Source organism: Myxocyprinus asiaticus, chromosome 20 (assembly GCF_019703515.2).
Source record: "Myxocyprinus asiaticus isolate MX2 ecotype Aquarium Trade chromosome 20, UBuf_Myxa_2, whole genome shotgun sequence".
NCBI lineage: Eukaryota > Metazoa > Chordata > Actinopteri > Cypriniformes > Catostomidae > Myxocyprinus > Myxocyprinus asiaticus.
Window position 1 is genome coordinate 39,023,838 of NC_059363.1, and position 27,759 is coordinate 39,051,596.

General features: G+C 40.0%; 1 protein-coding gene across 1 annotated transcript in view; it reads left to right on the plus strand.

Moving 5' to 3' along the window:
- LOC127410973 (BRISC and BRCA1-A complex member 2) overlaps positions 1 to 27,759 on the plus strand; it is a 163,114-nt gene that overhangs the window by 46,903 nt on the left and 88,452 nt on the right. The window contains exons 5-6 of the mRNA XM_051646274.1: positions 8,695 to 8,889; positions 14,412 to 14,486. Of these exons, the coding sequence (XP_051502234.1) occupies positions 8,695 to 8,889; positions 14,412 to 14,486 (270 nt within the window). The remainder of the gene's footprint in view (positions 1 to 8,694; positions 8,890 to 14,411; positions 14,487 to 27,759) is intronic.

The window sequence follows — 27,759 nt, forward strand, 5'->3', positions numbered from 1 at the left end:
AAGGTGAAATAAAGACTCTCCAGGGAAGTCCAAACACAGTTTGTCTGACGCAGCACATTCGTTGGCTTCTTTTCTCTAAACAGATGCACAGGTAGCTGTAATAACCTGCAGGGCATTATTGCCTGCCACACCTCCATCAGTGCCTTCAGCCCAGCTATGGGGTCATCAGCCGGGAGCCACCTATCTTCAGTGTTTCACCCCATTAATCCCGGAACATCTCCTGTTGGTGGGGCAGCGGTCAGGGACTTCTCCCTGCCACCCCTCGCAGCTGGACACTGGATCCCCTCCAACGTTTCTCATCCTTGCCTTCCCATCCGGACATCCTTCCTTCAAAAATTACTTGCAACCAGGGTTCCATATGTCATAATACCTCGACACAACCATACGCGCCAGCCCGTTGGCCAACAGGCACCGAGATGCGTACTCTGTGCCCTATTGGCACTGACACCGTATCTCTCGGTAACTCAGTGCCACTGGTTCCGTATGGCATACCACCTCAGCACAAGCCCTTACCACATATCACCCAGGTTCCCTATTCCTCAGTTTCCTACTTCTGAACCCCCCACTTTTTGTCCTTCCTTCCTTAACCATAGCCAGAAACTCCTTTCTCAGCTTCTTCTGCCAATTCCTTCAAATACTTTTTTTAAAGCTGCTCCTACGATGCCAAAGTCTCTAAATAGGTGCTGCATTGATGTTCCCATAAATCCTCTGCACCCATTTTGTCTGCACTTTGCGGCCAGCATATTTTAACTTCCTCTCATAGGCTGTCTCCAGACCCTCTTTCCATGGAACAGTAAGCTCAGTCATTACTATTTTCCTAGTTGAAGTTGACCACAACACTACATCCGGCCTCAAGGAGGTAATGGCAACCTCAGTAGGAAATTTTAGCTGCTGGCCAAGGTCAACCATCATTGACCAATCACTTCCAGGCACCAAGATTGGTCTGGCTTCCTTCTGTGCTGTGCGGCACCTCCCTTTTTTAACAAAATCAACACCCTGCCTCTGGGGAGCATGGTTCCCTTTGTTTGCCTTTACTCTATGCACCTCTAGGATCTCTGCCAGCTTCCGCAGGACCTGATCATGCCGCCATCTGTACCGTCCTTGTGCCAGAGCAGTCTTACCGACCAGTATGTGCTGTAAGTTTGCTCTTGGGGCCTCACAGAGGGGGCAACAATCCTCTTTGCCATACCACAGAGACAAATTCCCAGGGCTTGGTAGGGTATCGTAGGTGGATCTTATTAGAAAACTTAGCCTGGCCTGGGGTACCTTCCTCAGGTCAGTCCATCCTAACGCTCTATCAGATGTCCCCTCCCATATGGTCCAGTGCCCTTGCTGCTGCTGCTGGCTGACTGCCCTAACCTTATACCCCTCCTCTTCCATCCTAGTTACTTCCATAACTACCATTGCTTTCCTCTGTTTTTGGGAGGCTGCTGACCACAGTTTGGGAGCCACCCCCCATCCAAGGCCTGTTTTTCCTGACTGTATTCTTCCAACAGTCTCTTGATGCTTCAGTCTTGAAACCGCCTGGTTTAACCACTCTGCATTCAAAGTACTGCCTTGGACTTGACCTGCCCTCACTGCCTGGTCTGTCAATTTCCGTAGCTCCAAAACAAGCCTGGTCTTTTCCTGCTTGTAGCCCAGAGTGAGTAATTTTAGAGGCAGTTGTAAACCATTTCTTCCAAACAATGCTACATCTGAGAGACAACATGGCAGGCTTAGCCACTTCCTGATATAACTGTTGGCCTTGGTGTCCATCCTTGCCACTGCCACTGCAGAAATCTCACAAATTTTTAGCAGCCACATCAGGCTATGGTAGAGTGTAAATTGGTAACACCAAACCTTGAATTTGCCTGGGAGATGACAATTTTCTATCTTATCCAGGCCCTCTTTCAGTTGCTTCAGGAACAACTCTCCCATGTGTTTTTCTGAAAGATCTGCTGTGTATTCTCTCCCTAAACTTCGAATAGGCTGCTCTGCCACAACCGGGATTCTTTCCCCCTCCACCTCAAATGAAATCTGATTGTCCCTCACCCCTTTTCTAATAGAAAGACTATGTGATGTTGTTGGCTAAACTCTCCTCGGGCTGTGCATTGCCTCATCCAAAATCATACCTAAACAATATCCAACTTGTTTCCGTTGCCCACATGTTGCGGGAATCCCATTGTTGCTGGTAAAAGTAGACAGCCCAGGCCGATGAGGTCATTGCTGATGTAAGCGTCCAGCCTCAGCCCCAGCTTCCTCTCCTGGCAGAAAGGATGAGCCCTTCCTCTTCAGCACAATGGCATCTTTCTCCTTGCTCAGATTGATCTAAAGAGACACATACAGACAAGTGGCCAGACAGACAGAGGTCATCATCTTCAACACTGAGAGAGGACTGTTATTTTCATCTCCTCTCACCAGCAGAAGAGTTATGTGTTCAGTGCTTTGGCTCTTTTCTTTCTTGTTTATGTGGCATCCAAATAGCTCTGGCCTTTGACCCTTCCGATCTCAAAACAGATAGATCTAAATATAGAGTACTGAGAGCTAGCAGTGGCCAATAGACATGGCTTGCAGTGTATGTGAACGACTATGGTTATATCATCATCAGCTGGCTCAAACTGTTTCTGGCACAGGTTTAGCCGCCGAATACCTCAGATGCTTTCATGGGTCATTCTTATTCGATATTTGTGAAAGGCAGTTAAATGAGTGGTTGTACTTCACACAACCACCATGCTACTCATAATGAAATTGTCATTCACATTTCCTCCAAATCACAATGATGTGGCAAAAGGCAAATCTGGTTATTGTCTCTGATTTACTTTAGCTGTTCTGATTCTGCTACAGATCATTACAATAATGCAGTTTCACAGTAGGAAAGTTAGGCTGTGTAAAACTATAGTTTTTCTGACTGATTGCAAACCATTTGATTGTAATTTTCATTTGAACGATCCAACATCATTTCTTAAAATTCTAATCTTTGCCCTTTTTCAGTGGTTTTGTGAAGAATTTCATGGAACTTCCTAATTATAGAAACCAAGGCCCTGTCCCAAATGACACCAGCCCTTGGTGTCCTTCTCCAAGTCCACACTTTGGTGTCATAATGCCACATAGACTGATATAAGTTCATTTTGAATTCCACACCAGTGCATTGCAAAATGATGCATTGATGCCGCAAAGCAGCTGCTCATTAACACCATTCAAAATCAAAATGGCAAATGGGACCCTTTGCAGTCTCTACATGGACATGCACAAGCGAAAGCCACAAGACCGCTAATCCACATCAAGTGCACCATTTCAGATCACTAATTCTAAGCGCAATTTTCGTGACCGCACAAGTGGGCATGGGTGCGATTTCCTGTGCGTGGGCATCTGTGGGCGTATGTGTGCAAACTCTGTGTGCGTTATATGTTAATGAAGTTAAGCAAATCGCAATTTGCTGTTTTTCTGAGAATTAGGTCATTGCGCTAAGACTTCTGAGAACCACGTCTATTCTCGGTGCAAAGTTTAAGCTCAGTTCCTGCATTTGAAGTTTGGGGAGTCCACCAGCAGATGATATTAAAGGGCTATCTATCACTTTTAAAACTAGCCATGATTTGTGTGTCAGTAGATCAATATTTGTTCCTGGTGAATTTCTTTTATATCTAAGTGTTTTCTTGTTCTTATTGTTCTTGAATCGAATGAAGACATGAATCAATATCAAATTGAATCTGGAAAACAGTGGCAATACCCAGCCTTAGCGAAAAGTTGTAGTTGTAGTTGTAGTTCTGCCTGTTGACAATTGATCATCGTTGGATAGCCTAAGGCCACAGAATATGTACTAAATTGTGTTTGGAATAGACACTCTACTCAAAGTGATGTTTATCCTTAGCTTTATCATAGGAGATCTCCACCCTGTATCCATGTGATGAGTAATGATAGACTTAAACATGTATTACTCCTTACCAAGGGGAGCGATGCTGAGCAGTGATGTCATCTTATTTTGAAAGTAAGACTTAAGACATTCTCCAGAAAACCACTCCTCTTATGTGGAAACATTAACTTTCTCATGACCCCTTGATCCTGTAAAGAATGAAATTCTGTGGAACATTTCTTAAGGTCTACTTCAGGTCCCTTTCCACCAGCATGGGAAAGATAAGACAATCTTTTGGCTAATTGAACGCGTTTTTGCATTAAAGCTTAATGCAGCGCAACGTATATAAAAGAACCCAGGTATCTCAACACATGTTTTAAAAGTTGAAGTTAACTTGACACAGCATCTAAAAACATTCCACTCCTGCACGAGACGCTTAAAAAAAAAAAACAACAAAAAAACAGCGAGATGTGCACTGTAAAAAATGTCTGTAATTTTAACAGTAAAAGACTGTAAAAATGCTATAGAAATAAAACGTTAATTGATTAACGAGTATTAACTGTAAATTATACAGTAAAAAAATTTAATATATTTTAAAAGACAATACAGTAGTTTTTACAATAAAATGTTGTAAAAATTAAATTTTTTAGATTGAAAAAGTATGATTTTCCTGTATAATTAATGGTAAAAAATTTACATTGTTTAACAAGAGAGTACATGTACTTTTTACAGTAAATTATTGTTAAAATTACAGTAAAAACAGTAATCGGGCGTTCCCACAATTCCCTGCCTGACCCATCATATTTCATTATATTTCATGTGAATATTTATGTTTCTTCTTATTTTTAATATCAGTTACATACATTGGGGTGTTCTGTTTTGTATTTGATGTAGTTTAGTTAATGTTTACTGAATTATTTAAATTTCACATGTGTTACCCTGATGGTGTTTAATGTTTGTGTGAATGACACTGAACACTGTCTCTACATGTTTATTGGTCTTTGCTCCTGGAAGAGCCACTATTGGTGAACTTCATGTCATCATGTGCTCTTCTGTAGTTACTACGGTGATTAACAAATACCTTATAAAGTGTTTTAAACTGTAAGTTTTACAGTTTCAGAAACGTTTTTTTTACTGTAAATTTAACAGATTTTTTTTTTTTTTTTTTACAGTGCCATCGTGGTCATGTAAATTACAACAGTTTTAAACTGTAAAATTTACAGTTTGTTCTGTAAAGTTGTTTACATTTTTACTGTATTTTTTACATAATTATTCTGGCAACCACAGCTGCCAGTTTTTTTTTTTTTACAGTGTGGCACGATGGTTAAAGCACATGTTTACATTGAAATATAGTAGAAAGATTGTTTGGAGGGCTCTTAAAAGCAGAATGCCTCACAGCTTTATGCTTTTAACATTACAGATAACATTATAACTCATGTACCAGCAGGATAGTTGCTAGTGAATGGCTGGGGACTGTGCATGTTCTTGTGATACCATCAGCCTCTCAGCATGGTCAGGACATATTTCCTGTAGCTCCAGAGTAATTAGTCACATGACATTTACAACTCAAAAATGTTTTCTAGAACTCAGTGCCCAAAGGTTCAACAAATACCATTGAGATGAACTGGCATGCAAACGGATAGCTTTCTCCAGGTATTGAAGACCTCGTTCACATGGTTTTCTGTTTTTGTTGTCTGTCTTTTGGCACTTTTTAGAGGAAAGTAGAAAGAGGACAGGAAATGAAGAGGAGAAAGAAGAAATGGGATTGGGAAATCTCTTGAGCTCAATTTGAATTTGTGTTGCACATATAAGCATCTCAGCTCAATGTGATGGAGCATCTGGCCCTAGGCCATGATTCCAACCTGTTCACCATTTTTATTCAGGAAAGGAGGAAAACAAATCTTGAAACTTTCTAAATAGTTTGAAGAAAAAAATATTTTGCAGTCTTGAAAAACTCATTTTAGTTTAAGTGTTTGTGTTTATCTGTGAACAAATTGCCCTGTAAACACTCATTTGCTGATCATCATGACTGGTCACGGCGAAGAGCTAATCTCTTTCCTTGCATTTTTTTCCCTCTTTTCCATCATCTATGAGAAGTTTTGATTTGATCCAATAAATGTAACAAGCTCGGCTGTATGCTGTGGGTTGTGTTGTTAATAAGTTGCGTAATATGTGCCTCAATGGACAAACGGCTTCCTCTGCTTCTTCTCTCTTCTACTCGTATGTGACTCAGTCAGGCTTGTAGATCAAGTGAGTCACGGGAGCGATGAAAATCAAGTTGAAATTGCATCTCCGTCCTTTGAAAATCCAAGACAGCGTGTGACAAACTAATTTTAACACAGCCTGTGTTTGTTTGTGCTTTGCGATGATGGGAATGCTTATTTGTTTGTCTTATTCTTAACCCTTGACAGTGAGGAGCGTTCTTTAAGCGAGGGGCATGTAATGTTTATTTACATACTTGCAAACATTTACGTTCCACTTTTTTCCATCAGTGTCACAAAAATTTGATTTCAGCTTATGTACATCTCACGCGTCAAGGAACAATTGTGCCTCGGAGACAAAGCTGGCTGTTGGGTAGAGTTAGGCCAGGCAGAAGAACGATGGAACACTTTGTGAAAAGGTGGCGATTCGGTTTTTGCCCCCTCACTCTGAATTTGCATACCTGTGTACTGCTCCAGTCAGGGAAGCTCATGCAAATTGGGATCGCTTATGCAAATGAGGTCAGCCTGTAGGAGGAGAGGAGGAAAGGCAAGTAGTCCGTGTTGGCATGCAAGCATTTTCCCGCTCACGCAGCCGGCAAGAACACAGCAATGCAAACTCTGTGATGGGCATATACCCACTCAACTCTCTTATTTCCCTAATAGTAGAGTGTTTACAATAAGATAAACTCAGAATAGTCCTGCACTTTTTTTTTTTTGGTCTGAAACTTCAAAAATCTATCTTTCTTACCAAACCATTGTTCACTGCTTGGATAAAAAATACAGCACATGGTCTTGAGCTGTCTTATCTTGAAACTGGGAGAACAGAGTTTCCTCTTACATTAATCTCAGTGGCCTAATTTTCCTATCCTTTGTGGCACATTGTTAAAATGACTTGCCAAGAAACATAGCATGAATGCACTCTCTTTTGGCATCTGGATATGAGGTATGCTGGGTCAAGAGATGAAAGCATCCTCACCGGTGCAGGATATCCTGTGGTGTTGCCATTTGCCCCAAGAAAGGTGGAGGGGGAACCACCACATCAAGTTGACATCGATACAATAAAGGGTTATAACACTGTGGTCGGGCACATTACAGACTTCTTCCTAATGTCTACACCATATCAGAAACCCTCATTTTTGCAACCTTTTCAGGAAGCATCAGCTAGGTGAATGGTCTGGTAACCTATTCTGCTGTTTGCTTTTATATGCCAACACATGTTTATTTGAGTGACATACATTTGATAAGTACATTTAAAGTAATAGTTCACCCAAAAATGGAAATTGTCATCATTTTCTAACCCACAGGTCCTTAAATATTTAGCAGAATGTCCAAGCTGCTCTTTTCTGTTCAACAAAACTGTATGGTGATTTTTACTGTCAAGCTTACAGTAAAGGTCAAAGTATACTTCGGTTGCCTGCATTGCTGATTGATCCACGCACAGTATGAGTAATGCAAATTTTGTCAACAGCACTGTCTGAGCAGACTTTCTGCATGCAGCATAGATTTTCTCAACAAGCGGACATTCCTTGTCTGTGGACATTGTCTGTGCATGCGCCTGCAGTTGACTGTACTAAAATAGTATTCAGAGAAATCATAGTGCGCAATGCTTCGAACACATTCGTAATTACTTGTGGTCGACCGGGCACGATCTGATCCGGAACGCAGAAAACTGAAGTATACCTGGGCCTTAACAAGTGAGCTCCAAAAGAACAAAGCACCAAAAAGTCATATGATGGCTTTAGGTGATGGCTAAATATATATATATATAATTTTTTAAAATCATGATAAGTGGGACAAGGTTCAAGGCACCATATAAAAGGAGAAGAATCTTCATTGGTTCTTGCATGTATCGTGATGCACTGGGTTTGAATGAGCAAAAGCTTGATAGTTAAAGGAATTTGTCACCCGAAAATTCTGTCATCATTTACTAACCCTCATGTTGTTCTTAAGCAATATTACTTTTTTTTTCTACTGCAGAGCATAAAAGGAGGAATTTTGAAGGATTTCCCGTTAACTGATTTCGGTATAATGACAGTTGATAGTGACTCACTTTACCCAAAAGTGTCGTATAAGTAGTCCATGCGACTCGTGCGTCATATTCTAAGTGTTCTGAAGGTACACGATACATTTTGGCTTGTTTCTCACCAAAACCTAAATTATTTGCCAGTGAAAATCTTGACTCAAAATGGCGCACACTTAAACCTTGCAGAACCAAAAACAGTGCAGGTTCTCACGTGAAAACATAAACAAGCTTCTCTCATTTACTCATGAATGTATATGTGCAAAGGAGAGTGCGTATATTTTGGGTTGTTTCTTATACTAAAACCTATTGAATGCCCTTTTAAGACTTAAGCAATTCATATGGACTACTTTTGGGTTCTTTTTTTAAGTGAGTCACGCCATTGTAATGAAGTCATCGAATGGGACACCCTACTGTAAATTCCTCCTTTTGTGCTCTGCAGAGGAAAGAAAATCATGTGGGTTTGGAACGACATGAGGGTGATGACAGAATCTCATTTTTAGTTCAACTATTTGATTAAGAGCCATTTCTAACATTTGAGATTATTATTATCTTCTTATTTAGCTTGGTGTGTTTTATTAATTACTGTATTTAGTTGTTTTTAGGATAATGTTGACTACCTCCCTTTTTCTCTCCTCTGATAGCACTTGGTGTCATGGGATGCTGGTAAACCTGAGTGTCTCTTGCAGCTGGTGAAAGAGCTGTTGCAGCAGTACCATCAGTACCAGTGCCAACGGCTTCGTGACAGTTCTCGCCTTCTCTTCGAGTATGACAGCCTGCTGGAGGACCCCAGTTACGGCCGCAGTATGGAGGTCTACGCTGGCCGCAAAAACAGCTGGGTACCTATAATGTATTCCCTCATACATGCTCTAGTTCAGGGATTCCCAGTTGGAGGATTGTGAACCCCTAGTGTATTGATCCTCAAAGTCCGGCCCACTTACCAAATCTGGGGTAACTTTATTAATACAGGATTCAGATTAAGGTACAAAATGTTCTGCAATTTATGAAATCGTATTTCTTCCTTAAGAATTGTGAAGCAAAGTATTATTATACAGTAAATTAATGCTGTCATAATTTATTAGTGCACAGTAACAAACCGCTTGTGACATATTCAAACTGTGTGTGGCCCATTTAGCAGTAAATAATTTAGATGGCAGTGCTCAATAGATTCAAGATCCTTTAAACAGGTGAGATTTAACACTTTATTCAAGTCTTTTTCTTTTCTTTTTCTCCCCAATTTGGAATGCCCAATTCCCAATGCACTCTAAGTCCTCGTGGTGGCGAAGTGACTCGACTCAATCTGGGTGGCGGAGGACAAATCTCAGTTGCCTCCGCGTCTGAGACCGCCAATCTGTGCATTTTATTGCCTGGCTTGTTGAGCGCATTACCGCGGAGACATAGCTCGTGTGGAGGCTTCACACACAACTCACCATGCGCCCCACCGAGAGCGAGAACCACACATTATAGTGACCACAAGGAGGTTACCCATGTGACTCTACCCTCCCTAGCAACCGGGCCAATTTGGCAGCTTAGGAGACCTGGCTGGAGTCACTCAGCACAAGTCTTTTTCTTAAAATATAAAAAACACTACTATTTAAGCTTTGCAATTATTAAATACAGTACACTTATTGAACGCATTACCAATAAACACTAATTGTTTTGTTAAGAAATTGCACTGCTGTTAAAAATTTATAAGTTTGCATTGCAACATAGGCCTGAGTGTCAGTGTCACAGGTTACACACAGAGGGTGATGGTTTCCCTGTAAGGAGCAGAGTGTTACACAACTGCTCAAAAACTAACACACATGCCATCACACACGGGTACACAGAAGGTTTTGTAATGTGGTAGTTTTTAGGAAGAGTGTAGTTTGTTGGACTGTGGGTGTGAGTGTCTTGCTTCACAGGTTTTAGTCTTTAAAGGGATGTGGTGAGGATAACTGGTCTGTGGGATAACAGACTGTGATTGGGAAACATTTGCGTAATGCTCACTTTATTATGAAGTAACCCAAGTTATGTATTTGCTGCTAACATAAACAAGAAGTCAAAGAATGAAAGTGAGTATCACTATTGCCTACTTACTCTGGAGAGCAGAGCACTTGAAATTCTCCTCTGGTACCATCACCATCTAGGCACAAAATCACTTTCCAGAACATTTACATTTACAGTTCCTGAATGGCAGAATGAGCTTCCAATCTTTTCTGTCTTGCATACTTTGTCACACCTAATTCTTTGTATGAGCTTGGACTTTATAGCCAGTTTTGTAACCTGGTATTGCAGTATTTCTTGTGTTATTATTTTCATAGAATGAATCGTTTGTGTTGTACAATTTCAAGCACAATTGCTTTGTATTAAAGTATCTGTTTAATGAATAATGTAAATGTAATTTCAATACCCCAAAGAGTGCCTCAGATATCCTATTCCATATACATTTCAAGTGCCTCAAAGCCTTTCATTTAGATTGTGGTCTCTGGAGGAACCCTCTTTATTGTTAAAACTTTTACGTTTATTGTTTTGTGAGTTCTTCAGAGAACTGTCGTTTTCGATAGCGTGCCTTGCTGTTCTCCAATAGGTTCTGTCAGAATCAGAATCAGAATGAGCTTTAGTGTCAATCAAATGGTGAGAATGTTTCCTTGATAATGTTGCAGCCTAATTCATGTTTATAGCTAGTGGTGCACTGATCAGGAAATTTGAGGCTGATACTGATCACCCATATTTTAACACTGTGATTGGCTGGGGGCCTGGGTAGCTCAGCGAGTATTGACGCTGTCTACCACCCCTGGAGTCGCAAGTTCGAATCCAGGGCGTGCTGAGTGACTCCAGCCAGGTTTCCTAAGCAACCAAATTGGCCCGGTTGCTAGGGAGGGTAGAGTCACATGGGGTAACCTCTTCATGGTCGCTATAATGTGTGGTTCTTGCTCTCGGTGGGGTGCGTGGTGAGTTGGGCGTTGATGCCTTGGAGAATAGCGTGAAGCCTCCACACGCTACGTCTCTGCGGTAACGCGCTCAACAAGCCAAGTGATAAATTGCGCGGATTGACGGTCTCAGACGTGGAGGCAACTGACATTCGTCCTCCGTCACCCGGATTGAGGCAAGTCACTATGCCACCATTAGGACTTGGGAATTGGGGAGAAAAGGGGAGAGAAAAAAAAGAAAAACTGTGATTGGCCAATTCTGATCTGATCGCTGATATTAGTTTTTAAAGTAATAAATATTGGTGTGATAAATATGAACCCCCTCCCACACTTTTATAAGTTATATACTGCAATTATGTGTTAATGCCCCACAATTACATTTATTTGCATTAAAAACAGTTATGAATAGTTCTGTTGTAACTATCAAAGATCATTGTGTCACACTGGCAACCAGTAAACACCATGAGTGCATCACACACAGAAGAGATACTTTCAAAAATAAGAGAGATATATCCATTACAAGCTCTAAAACTACGTCAGGGAAAAATAATTAGCATCTTTGATTTGTTTACCTTCTTTTGAGTTTTGTTGTAACACAAATCACGATTTATTAAGCACATTAATAACGTTTGTATTTGATGTCTTACAGAAGTCATTTTTCACTTTGTGATTCTTTTGAAAATATTTTGAACTGTGGTATTAGGGCAACAAAATAAACAATATAGTCGCATTCCTGAGAATGAGAGCTTTCATTTGACATATGACTTGTGTATTTAAGTGCTATATGAAAGACTTTTATTGTCATATTATTACTACATTAACTCTAGGTGACGCTTATTTGCGACACGGATGTTTTCAGGCCTAATTTTGTCATTTTATGTAACATGGTTGGGATTCATGGATGGTATTTCATGAGATGTTCCGATTCTAAGCTCACTCACATTACATCACGTATGACTCTTGAAAATGGGCACCATGATATTCATTCAAATGTAATTCAGACATATTTTTTAAATAAACTGACATATTTGTCTGAATTTCACAAATGCTTAGAATTGTGCAATGTGACACAGTGCAATGTCATGCTTTGAGGGCTGAGAAAGTGCTCATTCATTGGAGTAGCAGTGCATGTGTGATTTCAAGATTGTGTGATTTCAATTAAAAGATCGGCCCTGAATCTAGGCAAGATTGGACAATTACAATCTGTGCATCCCTATTTATGGCTGTTAAAGAACCAGTGAAATCATAATTAAATTGTTGCTGCTTTTAGGCCATATCTATTAGCTTTTATGTAATCTATATGCTGGTGTTCTTCTAAACATTGAAGACATAAGCAATTGAAGTCTGCAGTCTCTTTCTTGCAGCTAAAAAGACTCAGGAACATCCATGATGTCGCACAGAGGTTCCACCTACATCTCTTCACCGCACATAGCTGTGTTCTCACCTGCACTGATGATACCTTCGCGTGGCACTTTCTAGGGAGCACAATCCATGCTTTAGAGTCAAAACAGAACTCAGAACAAAACAAAACAGAATTTCCAATAATAATCACTTAAAAGTGAGTTGTGAATGACTGTTATCACCTTTCAGCCATCTGAAGTTCTCAGAGTGGAGGGTAATTGTCTTTGGAGGGAATAGGACATAGGGATGATCACTTCTGATTGGAACACGCTCGTGAGAGTTATACGCGAAGAAAGTTTCTGGAGTTTATTTTTAATCCAGCCATTTTGTTGGAGGTTTCTTGGGAAGTATAGCACAAGCATTCTTTGTTCTTTATGTTTAGTGTATTGTGATTCAAAACATTGAAACTGTATATTGTGATGTTTTACTCACTTGCTTCTCATTAATCTGCACTGACTTGCACAACCGCTCCAGTCTGGTCGTGAGCAAAAACTGTGCTGTGTTTGTTTGTGGGCTGGGTATGTAGTAACATGGTCGGTATGATCATCGTTCGGTTCTCACGTCAGTGGAAAACTGTTTGGACTCTTTAATGAGATCGCTCCTCAGTTTCTGTACCAGTTATACTCTCTAGTAGAAGCATGGTGGACAGGTGGAATGTGTTTGTGTGGGCTGCGAATGTTAAATAAAGCCTACTGGCTGTTTTTTTGTTTTGTTTTTTTTAAAAGGCAAGAGCTTTTCAACAAATCCAGCCCCAACTTCACGTTTCAGTTGGAAATATGTCAAGGCTTTTCACAGGGACCTTAAAGTTGTTAGTAACTGTTAGTCTATTTCTGCACAAGAGCAAATAAAGGAATAGTTCACCCAAAAAAGAAATTTCTCTTCATTTACTCACACTTATGCCATCCCAGATATGTATGACTTTGTTTCATTTGCTGAACTCAAATTAAGATTTTTAGAAGAATTTCTCAGCTCTTTTTGTCCATACAAGTAAATTTTGAAGCTACAAAAATCACATAAATCAGCATAAAAGTAATCCATAAGACTCCAGTGGTTAAATCAATATCTTCAGAAGTGATATAAGTTTCGGTGAGAAACTACTGGGCAGGGAGAAGAATTTCAAGCAAAAAAGGACTATATTGATCTGTTTCTCACCCACACCTATCTTATCACTTCTGAAAATATGGATTAAAACACTGGAGTCATATGGATTACTTTTATGGTGCCTTTATTTGCTTTTTGGAGTGTCAAATATTTGGCACCCATTCACTTACATTGTATGGACCTACAGAGTTGAAATATTCTTCTAATGGAAGTGAATGGGGCCCTTTTTTGGAAGGTTTAAAGGTAGAAATTTGAAGCGTATAATTTTATTAAAGTATGTACATTAATTGTTCTGTTAAAATTCATGTATAATTTGAGCTGTAAAGTTGTTAAATCTTCATTTTTACAGACGTTTTAGGATTTTAGGTTTTGTTTACATTACATCATCATGGCAACAAAATTGTAAAATTGGCTATAACTTTACACAGAAAAGGTTAGTAAGTGATTTTGTCACACAAAAATCATGTTATCACACACATTGTTTATGACTTGTGGCTAAATTTTTGAAACAGTGAGTATTTTAATATAAAAAATTGGCCCCCATTCACTTCCATTGTAAGTGCCTCACTGTAACTTAGAATGTAGCTTTTTTTTAAAGAAAAGGAGGGACGAGTCTGAATACATTTTTGTGGTAATCAATATTATGCTACAAATGCTGTCGATTGATCTTAACTTGTATTGAACATGGAACGTGAAATTTAACTTCTACAGTATAATTAATTCATTTCATTTTCAGTGCCAAATAAAGAATCGCAATGCATGCAGCTAAGCATTTTTTCATGTGCACTTATACAGTATATGAATGTATTTATATACATTTGCATTTGGGAATGTGCGTATGTCAAAAGTGGGGTTACCAAGTAGATTAGAAATGTTAAAGAATGTATGTGTTTGTGTTCACTATTTGATGCTCTTTGATTGTTTTTTTTGTGTTTTTTTTTTACTAGACAGGGGAGTTCTCTGCTCGATTCCTTCTCAAACTCCCAGTGGATTTCAGCAACATCCCCATCTATCTTCTCAAGGTAGGACACATCTATCAGTGTACACACATGCAGAAACACAAGGCTCTATATCTTAGTTTTATTTGGAGAAAAGCTATGTTTGCCTGTTTATTACTGCAGAAACGTTTCTACAAAGCATTGCATGTAAAAGCACATTAAATAATAGGTTGCTTTTTCTGGCTAGTCTTTATTTCTCCACTCATGTTCGTGTGTGTGTGTGTGTGTGTGTGTGTGTGTGTGTGTGTGTGTGTGTGTGGGCTGTGAGTTGACTAATCAGCAGCCTGTCACTCCCAATCAGCTCTGAGCTGTGTTGTGTCTTTAGGCTTTCTCTCTCTCCTCCCCTTTCAGTCACCCCCAGTCTTGTCCTCCCTCCCCTCTTTTTTTCTGTAGTCCCTCTCTGGCGCATGGCCGTGTGTATGTTTGTGCCTTTGTGTTCAAGAGAGAGCACATACGGCCTCAGGAGGGCCTTGCTCTATGGCCTTTTCCAGTCGCAGCCATGTTTGTCCTCCCCAAGAGAGCTGAAATGATGTTAAACATACGGAAAACGGCAGTCATCATCAGCATCACCATCTGAACGTTCAGTCCCTCAGCAGTACACTACACTCAAGTGCACACATATGTACAGTTCACTCCCAGTGGACCGCATTCACTTCAGCTTCAGGTCAGCTGCCTCCTGTAAGGTCATCGCTGTGGGTCATTGCTCCCAGTTAATTGCTGTCAGGTGAAGCTTGATGTATCAAGACATGGAGATATTTTATGACATTTTACAAATTTGTTTTCAATGAAAATGCTTTCCATACAAGTTTCCCAAACACTCCAGCCCTCCCCCTTGGCTGCCATAATTTAGGAAACAGGAAGTCCTGTCCCAAACTCATTCCTTTGATGGGATGTTGACATGTTAAGCCACTCAAACAAACAGCAGTGTTTAGAAAGTGCCTCAGCGGTCAACCTACAAAAAGCTTACTTAAAGTTGAATTTTATCAAGATAAAATTCCACACTTCACATTTAACTCATTAATCATGAATTGTTTCCTGTCAAACAGTTGTGCCTTGATATCAGATGGCCCAAATATTCTACACTGTATCATTTAGGAGCGGTTTAGCGATTTTATTTAGAGCCAATTTTAATGAGAAGCTACTGCACTTTTTTCCCTGCTCGCATCTACCAAGGGGGTGCAACTTTGTGAAAATCTTCATAAAAGAATTCATGTGCTCAGTCTGGACTCACTATTGTCTCCATAATGTATGATCTTGGTTTTATATTTGTCAGTGCCTTGATTTAAGACGCGACCGCTGTTTTCCTCCGCTGAGATTTCTTATGTTGTGGGACACTGTTTGTCATGATGTTTCATAGACGGCTTTTCCCACTGACCCTTTTCCACAGAAACAATCCACAGATTTAGCTCTTTTTTAGGAGGTTGGATGCTTGAGGAAGGCCAGTGGTACATGTACATCTGTAGAATGGAAAAACTCTGGAGATTAGCATCTGCATTTGCCTGACTGGCATGCAGTCCTGAAAGTGTTACTGAAAAAAAGGCAAGGGGATTCATTGGACAAGTGGTATTATACTTTGACCACTCATTTGTCTTTAAAATCAGGTCCATTTATTTGATGTTACTGCTGAGGAATGTTGCCACCTTCATGATGAAATCAGAGAAGTCATGAATAATTTTACCAGAGTTTGAGATTATAATTGACCGCTTTTGCATGCACAAGAATGTTCCAATATTAAGCATAAATTTGCTTTATTCTGGTTATGTGCTGTATGTGTAATGTATATTAAGCCAATATTTCCTAGCTCACAAATGCGTGTATTAATTGGAATTTAGGGTCTTGTAAGCATTTTATTCTTTAGATCCACAGTAAAGGCCTTTTCACACCGGAGACGACGCGGTTATGCAAAGCGAATCGTTAACAGATGGTCCTTTCACATAAAAAGTGATGCGACTGTTCGCTGTTAGCACATTCACGCCTTTACAACAGGTCGTGCTAAAGGACAAGCAATTTTACCCCGTTACAGTAGGTGGCTCATCCATCATCTTCCAGTGCAAATCTTCTAACAAGATGTTGGCAGATGGTATTTAGACTGTTCAGATCTTCATGGAATTTTTCGTGACATCCTACAGCAGAGCGAGGTCATGGTTGTGCTGTAAGGAGTGGTGTCGCACCGTGATCGTTGCCTTTAGTGTGCCATCTTGCTGGTTTTATCTTAGAAGGCTGGACATGTTTACCTTTCCAAGTCCACTTGTGTCCCTTGGGGCATGCTGGGCTTGTCATGAGAGCAGCCTGAACTGCAGAAGAGAAAGAGGGCACAGTGACCATGACAATGGCACAGGTGTAGCAATGTTATCAGGCATCATTTGTTTATTTCATGCTAAGGACTGAAAGATTTGCAGATGCCATTCTGTCTTGCTTTTATTAATTGATTTTGGAAGCGCTTATTGAACAGGGAGCCACCAGCTGCTCAAAAAATATACATGTATGTATATACATGCTGATGCTAAACTTGTCTATAACTAATATACAGTATACAGTATATATCCACTGTCTACAAAAGCAGCTACCTTCTATAGTAGTGTCCTAATGAGATGGAAACTCATATGTGACTGATGTGAAACGCACTACATCGGCAGGAACTCAGTTAGTGCTGACTCGACAGTCGCAATTTATTCCAATTGATGTTGATGTTAGCATGTTGCTAAGCTAACATTTTATCACTTTCAGAAACCCTTGAGTTTTTCCTTTTTGTCCTTGAGACACACCAAAAAATGTGTAGCATTGTTTGATGCAGTGCAACTGCAGTGTGCATTCGCCATAAATGAATTTTCATTTATGTCTGCAGTTGTCCAAATGAAAGTATAGCTGCTACGAGTCACAGGCAGATGTGAAAAGTCAAGCCATATAAAGGCTGGATTACACCAGAGACTAATTAGCCTGAGACAGAGCACTTGTATTAAAATTAATTTGAGAAATTTGAACACCCTTTATGGCTGATGTAGAAAGTAAGTCCCGCCTTACAGGTAAAAGAGGCAATTACCTTTTAGATACAGATGTCGCCTGCCAGACAACTTGAGAACGTGCTTGCACAGTAGCTTGACCAGCCTGAAAAATATTGTTTTTGTAGTGTGATCTGAGGTAAAGAAGCGCAATTTATGATACCATTGTTGTCAGATTTTACATCTGATTTGAAATATTTATACACATTATCCTGGAGGATATCCAACATGATGATATTTTTGAGCCGACTATCCATGACTACAATGGAAATCTTGTAGTGTATGATGCTCCACAACTCATATATAAAGTAATACAGTGAGCAGCCAATGGAAATCGAGTGTGCAGGGCTGTGTAGGTCAAGAAATGGAGATGGTGTACAAGCACTCAAGTGGACTAGATTATGACAAAATTTACATCACGCATACTGTGCGCGGCGTGATCTGCAATGCAGATGCGCAAAGTATACTTTGGCCTTTAGATTTGGCTAAAATGAAGTGCCTTTATTTGTAATAATTTTGAAGTCTACTGTTTAAAACAGCCTTTAAATGCTTTAAAATGCTGCGATATTTTGACTTCTGATGTCTAAATTTCCACAAGCTCATTTCAGGCTTTAGAAGCAACAGAGAGTGCATTACCTCAGGCTCACATTATTGGTTTGGACCAATCATATTCAGTAGTCTTGGACTGAGCACTTTTATTGCTTGGCTTAACGTGGTACCCGCTCGGCTCTAAATGTCAGCTGTCCTAGTTTGTACAGGCATTGGTGAAGTGAGCTGAGACTCGATATTTGTGACAAGCCTGATCAGTCTCACTCCACTGGAGCAGTACAGGCTGCTTGCCGAGACCTGACTTCCTGTGCAAAGGCTGAAAAGGAGGATTGCGCCGCCGGCCATCAGGGATACCACCACCACCACTGATCGTTTTAGACAACTTCAGCGAGTCACGTACCAGGTCAACAAGTCGCTTTTTGCTGCCGTTAAAGGGAGGATCTGTTGTTGTTGGATAAAGTCAATATAACTGATATATGAAAATGTTTGAATGGAAATGAAAAAATAAATTAAGAATAAGATAAATAAATAAATAAATAAATAAAACAGAAAGATAAAAACTGGAACTGAACAATGAGAATTAATAAAGCAAAAAAATGTCAATGAAGGTAACTACAAGTTTTAATGTTATGTTTACATTGTTGAAATGTATGTATATGTATAGAGCATGCACATGTGCTTAATCAAAATAATAATGAAAAAATAAGTTAGCACACTGTTCCTCCCAAAATTGCTAGAATTTATTCTCTCCCTCTTACCATACTTATTTTTCAATCAAATTCCAAAACAGTGCCTAAAGGCCTATTTACACCAAGAGCGAAGCAAAAATGCACAACAAATTGCAGAAGACAGGCCTGTTCACACCAAGAGTGAAGTAAAAAAAAAAATACTCTGGTCATTCACATGCAAGATGCAACCTATCTGACAGTACAGATTTCACTTAAGCTGATGTAAATTTAAAACTATCTGAGTATATAAATTTGACTAGCTTTAATGCGCTGATATGTTGGGCGAATTTCAATCGAAAGTGAGCATCCCTATGCCCTACTCACTGCAATGGGTAGAGCCCTTTAAGTGGGTACTCTGAAGGGAGCATTTGTTTACTGTATGAAGATTCATTTTAACACTAGTTTTGAACAAGCCTCGAGTAGCATCCCCTTCTCACAGTGCTCTTCGAGGCCACAAAAATTATGTTTGGAATTCGCCCATTGATAATGTGGTCAATAATATAATGACAATAATAGAGGTTTACAGTTAGTCATAATAGGACAGCTGTTGTAATAAAGTGGTGCAAAGTAGGAATGGTATAAATATACAGTATATTAAACTAATTTCTATTTTGTCGACAGTTGCTTTTCATGTCCATTCTTTTTGCTTTGCTTGTTTGTAACCACTATGGCTTTTGTACTCCGAGGAAAATATTGTGAACAGCTGTCAGATATTTCTATCCAGTTATTGACATGATCTAAGTAAGCTATTGTAATGTACAGTCAGCTTAGTCATTAATGCAAAATTAACTCTGACAGGGTGATCAGGACCCTTACACGAAGTGCTGATAAATAAAGAAATGGGCAAATAAAAATAAAACATTGATTTGAGATTAAATTATTTGAATATATGAGAACTAAATCCCAAAGTATATTCGATTTTTACTCGAACGCTCAGCGTCTGCGTACAGTCGAACGCGAGCCTGTCATAGTATACTCCATTTGACGGTGCGTACATACACAGGCGATTGGCGCATGCACGCTTCGACTGCTATAAGACACCGGACTCTCTTTTTTCAGGAGTTTAGACCCAAAAAGATGTCTTTATTTCCCTTCAGACTCGAGTTATACAAATGCAGGTATCTCCTGACCTCCTCACACACATGCTGTTGCCATCCAAATCCTCTGTTGACGTTTTTACCTTCACCTCCTGTTATTTACCGGCAATTGCATCTTCTAGCGTTTCTTTGTGAAAACAACTGCTCAAATTTGAGTGTTGCCACCGCGTGGACCGACTAATCCATGCAAATAACTCCATGCGCATTCTGCGCGTTCAAAGACGCGTGGTTAGAAAAATCGGGCTGCGCGCGTTCAGTGCTTGAGCACTCTGCTTATGACAAGATTTGCATCACGCGTCCTGTACACGGAGTAACTTCGCTTAGGCCGCAGAGTAATACACGCAATACAGGATGAGATACAGCAGTACACAGTGTTATGCAGCAGTCATTATTAATAAATATTACTAATAATTAGTAGGGCTGTCAATCAATATTTGTTTTAATCAAATTAATTAATTGACATGCCGATTAATTAACCAAATTAATTGCAATTTATCGCATTCATCATTATTTTATATGACAGCGCTGTTACTGTGTGCATCAGAAGAGGATTTACAGCGATTTAATAATTTCAGTTCCACTCTCTGTCTCACACAAAGCTATTGGAGCACATCGGATGCAGCGCATCACCCTTTGGACTACTTTTGTACTGAATTTTGCCTTTTTTTATTATTATTGTGATTAAATTTATCCGTCTGTTATGTGTTTTAAATGCTTAATAAATGTTTATGGTTTAGGTTTAGGAGTTAGGTGTGGGATTAGTGGCTGTAAAATATATATATAAATTAATATATTGTATCAAAAATAATCTGTTTAGAGTTTGGGGTAGGGTTAAGGGATCTAAACTATCTATAAAACAATAAAAATGTACAAATATATTTATAATCAATTCATGTAAGCAAATATATTTGAAATGGATTTGTCAATATTTAACGTTTCTAAAGCTGTAAATACGTAAAAAAAAATGTACATATTAGATGCTTTCAAACGTCCATATTGTTATATGTTACATGTTTTAGTGTCGGTCCAAATGGACAACCATGTACGTTTGAATATGCCAAATATTAACATACAAATAGCTATGTATATTATTGAGATCAGACTGGTTGAAGTGTGCTGTTACCTACTGACGTGGCTTGTGAAAACAGATGGAAACAGATTGACCAAGCTTGAATTTCTCTTATGGTAGTATAATCTGTACTTTTATTATGGAATTTACGTACACATCAGAGGGCATGATTAATTGCATACATTTTTAACGTGTTATTTTTTATATAATCACAGTAATTACTATTAATAATATTACAATAATGTTTTACCACAAAATGCCACAATTGACCAGTCTGAACTGGGCATTCCAGAGAGTGTTATGGGTGTCAAATATTTACTCTTTGTGTGAATAAGCCTTAAGAATGCACTGATTCTTGGTTCATTTGTCTGGTACTCCCTACCTCTCTACCTTATCTTCATCAGTCTCTCAGCATTTTCTTATGCCACTTCAACTTAAATAGTTGGCCAATTAGTTTTACTTTAATTATTTTCTGAGTACTGTTCCTTCCTGATTTAAGTGCACTCTTAACATCAGAGGCAGTAGTCGCCAGTGTGGGTCTAGGGTGAAGCTATACTTGAGGGCTGTGCCTTTCTCCTCTACTCTTTTACCCAGCCTCATTTATGCAGGAGATGCCCTCACTTATTTATGCTCTCTCTCCCTTATTCCTGGACATTTGATCGCCTTTATAGAGCTGTTCAGTTTTTAGTCTTTAAACCTAGAAGAGAATTAGCATTCCTTTGACTTTGAAGACTGTACTGTACACCTTTGTATGAAATCTTCAGTTTTTTGGCAATTTCAAGCATTGTATAGACTTCATTCCTCAAAACAATGATTGACTGACAAGTTTCTAGAGAAAGCTGTTTCTTTTTTGCCATTTTTGACCTAATATTGACCTTAAGACATGCCAGTCTATTGCATACTGTGGCAACTCAAAAACAAAGACAATGTTAAGCTTCATTTAACAAACCAAATAGCTTTCAACTGTTTGATATAATGGCAAATTATTTTCTAGTAACAAATTAGCAATTTAGCATGATTACTCAAGGATAAGGTGATGGAGTGATGGCTGCTGGAAATGGGGCCTGTCTAGATTTGATCAAAAATGACTTTTTTCAAATAGTGATGTCATGACTATACTTTGTGATCAGCAGAATGCCACTTTGGTGAATTAAAGTACCAATTTCCTTCCGAAACAGCAAAATTTGTACATTATTCCAAACTTTTGGCCACCTGTGTGTGTGTGTGTGTGTGTGTGTGTGTATGTGTATATATATATATATGTCAAATTTATTTGTATAGCGCTTTTCACAACAGGCGTTGTTTCAAAGCAGCTGTACAGGAAATTACGCTACAACAGAAAATGAATGAATATAATGCTAATATTAGTTATGTTTAGAACTATCAGTGATTAAAACGACTAAACTAAGAAAGTGTTGTGGGTCAATGATTAAGCAAAATGATTTTGCATGAACTAAGTTTTAGCGTTAAAGTCCTTGAAGTCATCCCGTATTATCTGTTGGAAATACACGTACAGTGCATTCATAAAATATTCAGACCCCTTAATTTTTTTCAATTTTTTTTATGTTGCAGCCTTATGCTAAAATGTTTTAAATTATTATTTTTTTCACTTCAGTATACACTCCATACCCCATAATGACAAAGCAAAAAACTGATTTTTGATAACTTTGCAAACTTATTAAAGAGAAAAATCTGAAATATCATATTGACATAAGTATTCCGACCCTTTGCTATGACACTTGAAATTTAGCTCAGGTGCATCCCATTTCTCTGGATCATCTTTGAGATGTTTCTACACTTTGAGTGGAGTCCACCTGTGGCAAATTCAATTGATTGGACATGATTTGGAAAGGCGCATACCAGTCTATATAAGGTCTCACAGCTGAAAATGCATATCAGAGCAAAAACCAAGCCATGAGGTCAAAGGAACTGCCTGCAGAGCTCAGAGACAGGATTGTGTCGAGGCACAGATCTGAGGAAGGCTACAAAAAAATTCCGGCTGCATTGAAGGTTCCCAAGAGCACAGTGGCCTCCATAATTCTTAAATGAAAGAAGTTTGGAACAACCAGGACTCTTCCTAGAGCTGGCTGCCCGGCCAAACTGAGCAACTGGGGAGAAGGGCCTCGGTAAAAGAGGTGACCAAGAACCCAGTGGTCACTCTGGTTGAGCTCCAGAGATCATGTGTGGAGATGAGAGAAACTTGCAGAAGGACAACCATCAACACTCCACCGATCTGGGCTTTATGGCAGAGTGGCCAGATAGAAGCCTCTCCTCTGTGCAAGACACATGAAAGCCCACTTGGAATTTGCAAAAAAGCACCTAAAGGGCTCTCAGACTGTGAGAAACAAGATTCTCTGGTCTTATGAAATGAAGATTGAACTGTTTTGCTTCAATTCCAAACATCATGTCTGAAGGAAACCAGGCACCGCTCATCACCTGCGCAATACCATACTAATGGTGAAGCATGGTGGTGGTAGCATCATGCTGTTGGGGTGTTTTTCAGTGGCAGGTACTGGGGGACTGGTCAGGGTTGAAGGAAAGCTAAACGCAGCAAAATACAGAGATATCCTTAATGAAAACATGGTCCAGAGTGCTCAAGACCTCAGACTGGGCCTAAGGTTCACCTTCCAACAGGACAATGACCCTAAGCACACAGCCAAGACAATGTAGGAGTGGCTTAGGGACAACTCTGTGAATGTCCTTGAATGACCCAGCCACAGCCCGGACTTGAAACCAATTGAACTTCTTGAGAGACCTGAAAATGGCTGTCCACCGATGGTCCCCATCCAACCTATCAGAGCTTGAGAGGGTCTGCAGAGAAGAATGGCAGAAAATCCCCAAATCCAGGTGTGCAAAACTTGTCACATCATATCTAAAAAGACTTGAGGCTGTAATCACTGCCAAAGGTGCTTTAACTAAGTACTGAGTTAAGGGTCTGAATACTTGATATTTCATTTTTTTCTTTTTAATATATTTGCAGTTTTATAAAAAAAATCTGTTTTTGCTTTGTCATTATGTGGTATGGAGTGTAGATTGATGTGAAAAACATCATTTAAAGCAGTTTAGCATAAGGCTGCAACATAAAGAAAATTTGAAAAAAATGAAGGGGTCTGAATTCTTTATGAATGCACTGTAGATGCCTTGTCCTTTGATTTTGGCCAATGAAGGCTTTTGTTAGTGGTTGATTCATTAGTTCATATTTTTTAATGGAGTGTTGTCCCTCCTTTGACCAATTTGATATGGGTATCATTCAGTGAGGAGCATCGCAGTCCAGCTAGAAGCTTATAGCAGGTAATTTTGGTGAACTCCATCCTGAGCCCATGCTTCAGACAGTGGCTCATGAAGAATCCCATGTCTTTGAGTTTGCATCAGTTCATCCTCTGTGAAGTCCATCTTAGTAGACTGAAGTGAAGTCTGGCTGGCACATGCTGCTGTTGGTCATCATCACTTAGCGACACAGTGGGAGTCGGACATCAGGCAGGATCAGAGATGGATCTGGGATATAATCCCGAGGTTTAGACAGGAAAAGAAATAGAATAAAATTAGCGTAGATTCCATTCACTTTAAAGCAGGGTTAAAGAATAAGAGAAGTTTTTGTTGGCAGCTGCTTTGCTGCACTCATGTATGTACGCGTATGCAAGACGAGCGCTCGTGACATGCGATTGCAGCTGTGTGTGTCTGGTCAACATTCGGGTCTTGGTGAGATATTAGGAACTGTGTTGAGTTGGTCCATCCAGATAAGTAAGTACCAAATATTAAGATATATAAACCTGAAAACAAAGAGTAAATTATACAGATGTGCTCGAGGAATTTGCAAACTGTGGCGGCGGGGGCATGGTTGATCGTTCATCTGGAGAGAGAGAACGTGGTAAGGGTGCACACACCTAAGTGCTATATGTCTAACCTGTTTCTGATTGCAGTGAGCAATGGGAGAGTGATATAAGGAGGAACCACGCCAGAGACTGGGAGAGAGACCTGCACACACTTGTTTACCTCATGCTGAAAAGCTATTTATGTTCTGAGTGTAAAATAAACATACTGTTTGAGTTGAAGTTTCCCGTCCTCCGCTTCATCCTTGTACACACACATAGAACCCGTTACACTGGTGCCGAAACCCATGAGTTTTGAGGAAGTATATGCCGGCATGGAGTCCTTCCATTGGTGGAAGTAATCCAATCCCTCGCCAGCATGCACCATTCCCAACATCAGGCTCTGCTTGAGCTGCGCAAGGACCAGGATCGTCGGTTCCAGGAGGTGCTCCAGGCTCAAGCAGAGGACCGGCGGGCGATACAGAGCTTATTGCACCAGGAGAAAGCCCCGGCCACGACCCCGGACACCGCATCCCTCATGCCACCCTCATGAAGATGGGGCAGAGGATGAACCGGAGGCATTCCTAGACTTATTTGAGCACACGGCTGAGATCTGGAGGTGGCCGCGGGCCCAGTGGGTGGCCAGGCTCATCCCACTCCTGTCCAGGGAAGCCCAGCACACGCTGCAACAATTACTGGCGGTGAGTATCCTGGCGTACGATGACCTGATGAAGACCATCCTGCAGCGGGTCAGCCGCAGCCCCGAACAGTACCTACAACGGTTTCAATTGATGAAACTGGACGGGCATGGCCGCCCGTTTGCCTTCGCCCAACAGCTCCGTGATGCCTGACGGAAGTGGCTGCTGGCCAATTGGCATATCTGAGGGCGGAAGAGCCCTTCCACTCTCTCTCTCCTACCCCTCTCACTCCCCCTCTCCACTCTCTCTCTTCACAGCCTAGCCCGGTCCCAGGAAGCGTGGAAATGTCCGCCGAAGCCGGCTCCCCGTTCACGGGGTTTCTCTCTACCACCGGTGCCCTCAATGTCTCTTCGTTCTCTCCCACAGGTGTCTGAACCCGCTATGTGTGGTGTGTGACTCTCTGGTTGGGGAGGCGGAGCCAGGGCCGTCTACAGCAGCTCCACGTCAGGAATCCCTACTGGGGATTTCCCTCTGGAGCAGTGATGAGACCCTTAGGCACGCCTTTGATCAAGTGAAAGTGGTTGATGGTCAACGTCTCTGGACAGACGTTGCACTCACATATCCGTAATTTTGAATTATTATAGATAGGTTGTATTGAGTGACGCAGGACACTCAGACAAAAGAAGATACAACCCAGCCGTTGATACGGAAGAGCCGTCTGCTCATCACAATCCAATGGCAGGTCACTTAGTGAGAGAAAAACATTAAACCATCTAGTGGCCCGTTTCTATTGGCCAGGCATTCACGATGTTTGCAAGTGGTGTGCGGCATTCTGTGAATGTCAGTTGGTGAATCCACCGGCCACGCCAAAAGTGCCATTGCGCCCTCTGCCTTTAATCGAGGTCCCCTTTGAGAAAATTGCCATGGACCTCGTCGGGCCATTAAAGCGAATGGCATGTGGATATCACTTTGTATTTGTTCTGGTGGAATATGCAATGAGATATCCGGAAGCAGTGCCTCTGCACAACATCTCAGCACATAGTGTTGCAGAGGCACTCTTCAGAATAATCTCCCGAGTGGGGATTCCGAAAGAAATCCTCATTGAACAGGGCACTAAGTTATGTGTACACTACACAAGCTATAAAATTTATTGGGTATTAAATTGATTAGCACCAGTGTTTACCACCCACAAACAGATGGGCTGGTGGAACGATTTAATAAAACCCTGGAAAATATTATTCATAAGTTCGTACACGACAACATTAAGAATCGGGATAAGTGGCTCGAACCCCTATTATTTGCACAGGGTTCGTACATAGTGCTTGAAGTACTTGAATATGGCTTTTTCAAATTTAGTCCTGGGAAACCCTTGAAAATAGCAATTTTTTACCAAGAGGTGCTTAAAAAGTTCTTGAATTATAGAAAATCTTAATACGTTGCTTAAATCATTTAATAAATTAAATGTATTTTTTTTCGGAAAAACACGACGACAGACCACTAGACCACTGCTGAAGCAGGCAGCGCATAGACGGCACTGTCACGTGGCACCTGTTACTTTTGGCAGCGCTGTTCAGAATGGGCCAATCACAATCAAGTGTTACTGGAGGATTTAAAAAATATATATTTTATAGATACTGCTGTTGTGGATTTAACAAGTATGACTCCTTGCAACTATCAGTTTTAATTACAATTTACTCTCCAGAGTGAAAAAATGATATGAGATGTAAAACGTTTTGAATGATTTGAATGCAGATCAATGGGGAGGATTCAGTCTAGTGCTCCCTTCTGTAAAGAAAGCTTTGTGTCTCACAAAATAGGTTATTTCTGACAACATTTGGGTCAATATCAAAATATGTTGACAAACATGTCCCTTGACTTTTTTAGTCATGAAAAAGCTTTCAGATAGTGAAGATTTTTTTTGTAATAATTTTATAACCTAACCTTTAATGATATAAAATGGTTTGACTCTGTTTTGCAAATTTTTTTTGAAAATATATTTCAAATTGTTAATTGCCTGAAAAAAATCCTTGTTCCCTTCACCTGGTACACCACTTCTATGACATGTAAAGTTATTTGTGTATTTATTTTGTACTTATTTTTAATAAAAGCATTAGTGCAAGGCCGAACAAGGGTGCAAAAAAGCAAAAAAAAATTATTATTAATAATTTTAATCGTTTAAACAGAATGTTTGTCCCTTGATTTCATGTTATTGGTTTTATCAATGTTTTAACATTTTTTAAATACAAAAAGTTGTAGAAAATAATTTTCACGGTTTAAGTTCAGAGACTGCTTAAATATGCATATAGTGATTTTTCCCAGCATTTTAAAAGGTTATTCACATTTTAACTAATATGTGTGGTGTTGTACCCCATTGAACCCTCAGAATGTGGTTTTGTAACACATTTAAC